This window comes from Dreissena polymorpha, chromosome 1 (assembly GCF_020536995.1).
Source record: "Dreissena polymorpha isolate Duluth1 chromosome 1, UMN_Dpol_1.0, whole genome shotgun sequence".
NCBI classification, from domain to species: domain Eukaryota; kingdom Metazoa; phylum Mollusca; class Bivalvia; order Myida; family Dreissenidae; genus Dreissena; species Dreissena polymorpha.
Genome location: NC_068355.1, coordinates 73465369 through 73474259, shown reverse-complemented (window position 1 = coordinate 73474259; position 8891 = coordinate 73465369). Strand labels below are relative to the sequence as shown.

General features: G+C 35.6%; 1 protein-coding gene across 2 annotated transcripts; it reads left to right on the top strand.

Annotated features, from left to right (window-relative positions):
- Positions 1–1214: 1214 nt before the first annotated feature.
- LOC127835103 (uncharacterized) lies at positions 1215–4403 on the top strand. Of its 2 annotated transcripts, none has more exons than XM_052361381.1 (4): positions 1215–1382; positions 2318–2434; positions 3354–3470; positions 4209–4403. In XM_052361381.1, exons 1-4 carry the CDS (start codon positions 1338–1340, stop codon positions 4335–4337), a joined length of 408 nt encoding a protein of 135 aa, XP_052217341.1. In that variant the 5' UTR covers positions 1215–1337; the 3' UTR covers positions 4338–4403. The 2 variants fall into 2 exon arrangements, with proteins under 2 accessions (XP_052217341.1, XP_052217352.1); XM_052361392.1 differs by lacking the exon at positions 1215–1382 and adding an exon at positions 1885–2030.
- Positions 4404–8891: the final 4488 nt, after the last annotated feature.

Sequence of the window (8891 nt, the reverse complement as noted above, 5' to 3'; positions counted from 1 at the left end):
ACGCACGCAATAGTGGTGTACAAAAACATATGTGGTTATTTCGCCTTTACATATTAATCATAATGACACATGACTGAATGAAAGTACCGGATCCATTTAGTAAAAACTTGATAGCAAAGATAGATAGATGTCAATAACACTAAATACCAAGCGAATGTTTCTAAATTAATTGTATATAAATGTTTCGTAGATCTACATGCATCTCGTTCTGCCAATACTAGTTGCAGCAAAAATGCAAAGTCAGCACGGGAAACCCATCATAGCTTGACAAACATAATTATGTTGTTTGCATAACATGGGTCATTTGTCGTTGCATACCATACACTTGACTACTGTTCAAACTGTCCATCTGTATACTTTGTTGGCACCCAGAAGAAATGTAGTGAGATTAATCCCTCTATACAATGGTGTCGATCGTCTTAAATGGGAGGTTAAACTGCTCTTTGAATGTAACAAGTACTTCTAAGATGTGGACTGGTCATGTGTTTGAATGACATGGCTGACCATACATTCCACTTTTGACTAAAACCTCAACCAATTGCGAACCAAGCTAATCAGGTACACTTCTTGTCATTCAGCTCCTCCCCACCACCTGGGTTTTAATATATTAATACAAATAAATGTAAATAAAAAGTAGAGCGAAATACATGAAATAGCTCAGAACAAATAGCAATATCGATACTAGTTCGCCAAACACATACGTCTACTTAAAATCGATGTCGGACTAAGTGCGTGAAGTTGGCTCGCCGTTCGACATTAGCACAACATTCAAATTACCGAATGTTGTAACGGCTCGACATTCCAGCTCGACATTCAAACCGAATGCTGTGCTGGCACGGCATTCCAGCTCGACATTCAGTTCGACATTCGGATATAGTGTTGTACGCTTATTTTCGAGTGTTGAGCTGGCACAGCATTCCAATTCGACATGCAGTTCGACATTCGGAGTTATTGTTGTACACTTATTTTTGAATGTCGAGCTGGCACGGCATTCCAGCTCGACATTCAGTTCGACATTCGGAAATAATATTGTACGCTTATGTTTGAATGATGAGCTGGCACGGAGCTGAATGTTCTCACAGACTGGCAAAGTTTGTCTTGACAACCATTAAGGAACAACAAGGTCAATGTTGTATCAATTTTAAGAAAGTAAAACGTGACCGAAAGAAAGAAAGAGATCTTTGCAGTTCAAACCGGATTTGAGTTCATTACACGACCGACTTTGAAACATCGTGAGAAGGGAAATCTTGCGGTATCTATTTCGTATATAAACCAAAAAACGTTTGCAACATCTTTACATATTTATCAGCGGGGAGTTTTATAGCGCTGTAGCAATCATGCAAGCTATCTGTGTTTTCATTGCTGTCATCGCGGCATGTCATGTGAGTAGAACATCGCGTTTTCAGTAAGTTTTGCATTTATAAAGCGAAAAACACACACACACTTATACAGGCCAACAAAATCAACTGAGGAAACAACAGCAACAGCACAACTGGTTTTTATGTTTAAACTAAGAATATAATTATATTTAGTTTTTTTTTCTAAATAAAATTGTGTTCTTTCAAAGTTGTTAAAAATAAGATTTTGTTATTTCCGATTGTATTCAAATAATGTCTTAAGTGTTTGGTTCTTTTTGAACTGCTCAAAGTTGATTTGCTTTCGATATCTTTTAAGTTTTTTTTTGGTGTTTTTCGTACTGGATTTGTTTAAATTTTATCTCATCAAAAATAGAATTGGGGTTCCCCTCGATGTGTCCAAAATAATGTGGATTCCGTTTCAGCGTTTTATTCTCTTTAAGCTTATCTTGTGATATGTCTCAATGCTCATTTGTTTGCTGTATGATTGGCTGAAATATTCATGGTTTCAATGCAAGCGCTTATCAATTACACTTGAAGGTTTGTGAAAGGCGTTTTAAGTCTTAAAACAAGAGAAGTGGTTAATTTCAAGAAATTGTGTGATTGAAAAGTATTTCACGTGTGGTCATAAAGTTACATGAATGAAAACGTCAATAATTTTCAATGATGCATGATGTATGCCGTATTTTTTTTAAACATTTATAAAGGATATTGTATGTGAAAACAATATTTGCACACACTTGTTAGGAGTGTGACCCACTGTGTTAGATTCATGCGATTAATTTGCATAAAAACAGGAATCGGACAGAAACCTTCTAGAAAGATGAACACTTAGATTGTGCTGTTTGAGTTCACCCGCCTATTTATGCACGATTGAATAATAATGTATTCAGCTAAACGATTTACAATTTTCTCAGAATATCTTTGCTATTCATTTTTCCTGATTATTTCTTTTTCTAAAGGCCGGCACAACAACCCATCGACCCCATGTAACTCACACTACGCATGCGCACGTAACTCACATTACACTGGAGCCAGGGGAAACGGACACACTCTCTTTCCAGTTTCTACCAACCACTGTAAGTAGTAATTTGGCAGTTCGATACATAAGTAGACACAATTTAGCAAATGGTTGTCACTCAATAATTGTCAGGCGAACGGTGTTTTTTCTTGTCGAAAATCAATTAAGGTTTTGTTACAAATTATACATGTACATTTAAAAAAAATTGGAATGACAACTTTTTACAGGTAAACATATGTTCGTAATATTTGTTCATAGTTCTAATGATATTTTATGATTCATGCTGTTTTCTAGCCTCGCAGTTCGCATTTTTTTGCCTTGCAGTTCGCATTTAAAACTGTCTTAGGCTATTAGCTGCAGTTATTCACCACAAATAGTAATCGTACACACTACAGGGGTAGATCGTAGACAATTAAATGATGTTCAAAATGGCGACCAACGGCTAATTGTTCAATATTTTTATCCGAACGTTTGAAAGGTACATTTACCCCACTTTTTCGACACTATCCTTGCGCGCAAGTTGATCTACTGATATCCACTTAACCTCAGTATAAATCCCGTAGATTCATTATCAGTATTTAAAATGTTATTGGAGAATTTCTACGCAAATGCCTGATAGTTTACAATTGACACGGTTCACTGTATGTGTATTTCAGGTCATATATAAGGCTCATCTCATCAGTTTTCGTGGAAAGGTGGACTCAAGAACCATCATATTTTACTTTGCATGAACACCATGCAGGATGCTTCCATCACATTATATGCATCAGCAGATTATCCTGCGCGTAAGGATAATGTCGAATTTATGTGGCAAATGTACAAACCGTTCAAATGTTCGGACTAAACCGTCGAAAAATCAGCCGTTGGCCGCCATTTTGAACACAAGTTAAAAATATTCTCACTTACGTCACACCAGTTACTTACGTACGATCTACCCCTGACTTAAATCTAGTGTTTTATTTTCTTTGTCGTTGCAGCTCCACCTACTGGTAAAGACTCACCCGGATAAAACGACCTACAACTGCTACATCGCCGCCCTCTCCGACTCCGAGCATGCGCAGATCCACACTGACGCGGGCATGACTGCCGTCGAGGTAGGGAAAGCTCTTTCAGGCATTAAGTAACTGTCTAAAACTGATTGAAAACACTCAAGAAGAAAGTTCCAACTAATTGCCCAAATATTTTATGATTTGCTACACTGATCATCTACAAGCTCAAGCAAATCAAGCATCAAAGTAAACCACGCATGTGTAATAAATACCAAACAACGTGTTCAGTTGCGAGACAGTATTTTGCAATATGAAGTTTACCTCACAAATTCGTGTACAGTTAAAATGACCAGTTTGGGGACATATCGTAATGTTGATACTTAGAAAATATACGTATTGGTAAAACCCCTCTTAGAACATAAATTCCATCTTAACGTTTCAAATTGAGAAGTGTGTCACTGTCATGTCGAAAATAACTGTTGCATCGAAATGGAATGAAGCGTGTTTTATACTTGAATTCTGATTTCATTTTCAGTTGTATTATTTCCAAAGCACGTCTCTATTAAAACCATTTTTGAACTTCGGCAATAAACTCAATATTATCGGCTTGTTTGTTTTAAGCTTGTGTTAAATCGACAAATATCTTATGTTATTGCTTGTTTACAATCTGCATCCTTCCTCAACTGTACAACATATAATTGGCGACAAACGGCGCCACATTCTGGTAGAGCTTCGGTTTCAATTTGATAATACATTCACATTTATAATTATCTGTAATTATATTTATTCGTGCCAAACTGGCATTGTGTCATGTAACTATTGTATTTTATTTCTTACACACAGCTGAGAGTCCTCGCCGCTCTTGGAAGCGCAACGGCGGTCACTGACGCCAGCACGCTGGACAAACGTGACGTAAATGCATGTGGCCATATGGGTACCCTACAGACCCATTTCTTCACCATCACCGTCTAGGCCATGTTTGCACAGAACTCACATCTTTTATGATTACATAATAACAAAATAAATGTTTAAAATGTAGATATATTAGTGCATTAGTTCGTGTTCGTGTCTGTGAAAGAAGTTTAACCCATTCATGCCAAGTGGACTCTCTCATCCTTCTAAATTGGATCAATTCATTTCCAAAATTAGGGATATCTAGTATATTTATTTCAATATTTAGAATATTTCTTACAGAAATTCCTTTAAGCAAACAGCGCAGACCCTGTTGAGACGCCGCATCATGCGGCGTCTCATCTGGGTCTTCGCTGTTTGCCAATGCCTTCTATCTAGACGCTAGTCATAAATGGGTTAAATTGTCTTGATCGATTTGGGATTATAAACATGTTTATATATATGGACGACAGAGGCTAGTTTACTAGTTGATAGTTAACGAAATTCAAGCATGTTTTGTCATCGTTCGCAATTTTTTACCAATTCAACATGACCTGCTAGCAATCGAAATGAGGGTGGAATGTTCTACGTTACTCTGCGGGGCGGGTGATCGTGTTCGTTATGTGTTGGGCAACATAACAACGATTCTTTTATTTCTTTGAATGATTTTAATGTTCTGATAAACTTTGATTACATAACAACCTCGCGAACGCGAAAACGTCACTTTGCAAGACTACTGTACTGTGTTTTACTCTTAAATAACAGCATTGATACAATTACAGGTCATGTAAATTACACAACTTACATCATAGCCAAAATCACTCCACAAATTGTGTAAAGCATATCAGATGAGATAATTATTCGTATGCTCTCCGAATACGGTTAGCATTTAGTCAACCAGGTTTGCAATGGGTCCGAATTTTATATTTTATTTTATCGAGGTTGCGCGGTACATAAATGAAATGAAATACTTGTTAATCAAAAGGAAAATCCTTTGCACAAATGTCAGCATTTATTCGACACGAAAGCTGAGCTTATTTCTATTGTGTCATGCATTGTTTGATCAAAACTCCCAATATATTAAAAACAACACTCACCCGTTGTTATTTTAAGCAGTTTGATCAGTCTCGGAACATTTGGCAACTGGATACCTCGACCATTTCCGGATAGTTCAAGGTCAAGCGAGGGATATTAGGTTCGATCCACACTTCAAACTATTTTGTCCAAACAATAATAAAATAACTACCAAATTTACACCATAGTTTGAATATAAAGCAAATAATGTTATATACAATCGTCAAGTTTCTAAAACGATGGTTTATGAATGTTTAATGAAAATGGTTGCATATTTAACAAATATCGTGCTCTTTGTTAATATCCTTTTGAAATTATTTGGTTGAGTATCGCATAATTACACAGAAAACTAAATGAAAAAAAAATAAGAAGAAAAATATTATCGAACTGATCAAACTATTTTATGATTACCGATGATGCGATTTGTCGTGTATGTGTTAATAGTGTGTAAACATTTTTAATTGAGGGACAATAACTCTCTGAAAACAGTACAGAAGGGGAACAACATGAAAACATATTGACGTTTACCATTTTGTGATTTCATATGAAATTTAATTGATTCTGAATCAAAGCGTAGAGTCATTTTATAATATCACAACGTTGATAAAAGCATTACTATTGCCCGAAACATGATGGAAGCGAAACAACTTTATCAGTGTACGCCTTTCCGATAACAATACTTAACAATTAGTTCCTGAGATTTCAAGTAGAAAATACAAATCCTTAAACAAATTACATATAAATTAATAAAAACGCGATAGCTCCCTGAAAAATATGTGGGCCAGAATGGCCATACACGGTCGCATAGTTCCACCATAATGGATGCTACACATACATGTTATTAAAGTCAGATTATTGGCGTCGCCCTGCAGGGCGGCGACTAGTATGTAATGCATTTTTTTTTCGCTTATGGGAGGAGAGGTTATTTTACGGATCAATGTATATATTTTTGTTTTGAAAATATCTTGCATAGTGGTGATTTTTTGTGTAAATTAGTGTAAATAAGTACTGCATTTGTGCCTATTACATTTATTACAACATGTAATGTATTGCCAATAATGCAAAGCTTATTGTTTTAATTAATAACTGATCCATAACTGATCACAGGGGAAAGATCACAGGGACTGAGCAAATACACGAAACTTTCTGGTTTTGTATAAAAACAAGTTATGTTTTGTATAAAAACAAAACATAATCAAAATATATTTATTTTGTGGTTTTTCTAATTTGCTTATTTAGTGGAGAATCAATGCAGTACGATATTTGACGACCTATCGCGCAAGCAAGTTTATTGGAAGGCGTAGTGGTAAGAAAACGTACAATGTATTAGTTTATTAAAAGACATATAATAACGATAGCTATACACAACTTCACCAAATAGCAGTACATAAGTGAATGTCAGCCGGAATACCTCAGTTGGCAGAGGGTTAGACTGAAGTTGTTAACGCAACAGTCATCTAAAGGCCCCCCGGTTCAATCCCGGGTTCCGGCACGAACGGAACAGTTCGGCGGCTGACACTTTTTTTCAGTCAGGTTAATAAATAAAGCTTTATTTTATGTAGACATTTTAAAATCCATTTTACTACAATTGGACATTTTTATTAAAATTAATGGATGAAACGTGGTGACAACGTCAATTAAAATTGTTTACATCACTTAAATATCTTATAAAAAATACACGTGTTTTTATATCAACAAATAAATGCAAACAACACAACTATTATCCATGTATTTTTATGGTTGTCTATCATAGGCCTATCCCTACCACATATAGAGCGCGAAGCGCGACACGTATTATTGATTGTAACAATGAGTTGCGATAAAGGAAGCAGCCGCTTATCAAGGAGGAGCTGTGTCCCAGCAACCCGTTTCTACTCGGAGTTTTTTTTCAGAACAACATATAGAGCGCGAAGCGCGACAGTTATTAATATCCAGGTGGTATGGGCCCTTTAGCATTATCCGACCATTACGTCCATAGTTATCTTCCTAAGAATTTGAAAAATTTTGAAATCCTTGTTCGAAGTCCAAAATTTTTATGCGATTGTTCCCAAACTAACACAGGTTTTTTTTATCAATGAGAACCCAACCCAAACTCTTTATGAGCAATATCGGACCATACGTCCAGAATTATGTATCTTTCAATTTAAAAATAAAAGTGAAAAACTGCTTGGTTAGGTGATTATGTCAACATTTTTTATCAGATTCTTTCCGAACTTACAGTGTCTTCATATCAATGAGCATTTTTACCTCATTTAAAATGAGAAACATCGGGACAATAAGTCCAGAATTTTTTTCTATTAAATTTGACAAAATAAACTATTTATACTTGTTTAAAAGATTTCACAACTTTCGTCTGAATCTTTCCAAACTTGTTAATTGTTTTTATATCAGTATTACTCGAACCCTATTGAAAATGATGAATATCGGAGCAATAAATCTGTTATGATCTTTTACTGAATTTCAAAGTATTGTGAAATGCAGCTTCAGTAAACATTTTACAGTTTTCATTCATTTTTTTTTCAAACTTTTACAGTGTTTTCATATCAATGAGTACTCAACCCCTATCGTAAATGAGCAACGTAAGAATAAGTTCAGAATCATATCCCATTGAAGTTGAGAAAAATATGAAATTACGCTTACAAGATGAAGCGGATTTTTTAAAACCTACACAGTTCTGTTCCATTAATGAAAACTGCACACGGATACCAGTAAAAAAAGGAAACCAGTGTAAATAAAAAATGAACTATGAACTATTTGGGGGTTACAACACAAAATCATAGATAATGGTTATTTGGGGGTTATAACACAACATCATAAATAATGGTTATTTGGGGGTTATAACACAAAATCATAGATAATGGTCATACCAGTATCTTGTTCTATTTTGCTTAAAATAATCGGCCAATATATTAATATTTGCAGTAGAAAAAAATCGTTCCATGTAACTTCATTGAGTGCCTTTTACACTGAAATTCCCGACGCCCTTTGATGCTTTGCATCAATACTTATCTTGTACTTGTCTGTGATCTCGTGGGGAATCGAACGTGTGGCGGTCGGATTTAACCCATTTATGCCTAGCGTCTAGAAAAAAGGCCTTGGTAAACAGCGTAGACCCAGATGAGACGCCGCATGATGCGGCGTCTCATCAGGGTCTGCGCTTTTTGCTAAAAGGAATTTCTGTAAGAAATATTCTAAATATTGAAATAAATATACTAGATATCCCTAATTTTGGAAATAAATTGATCCAATTTAGAAGGATGGGAGAGTCCACTAGGCATGGATGGGTTAATGAAGAACGGGCAAAAGGGCAGAAGGATGGAAAGACGATTGGAAGGACGTCAAGTTGAACAGAAATGAGTATCGAGGCATTATTTTAAGACCCACGCAAATTACATCAAAGTTCCAATTTCGACGAACGGACAAAGCGGCAACTGTTTTGTCCAACTATTGGAGTGAAAAAAAAGAGGCAGTAAAATTTAGTAATCTTTTAAAATGATAAAAGTTCGCTTTTCAATTCAAGATAAAATTCAATATATTATATCTTTATCGACCTGCTATTGT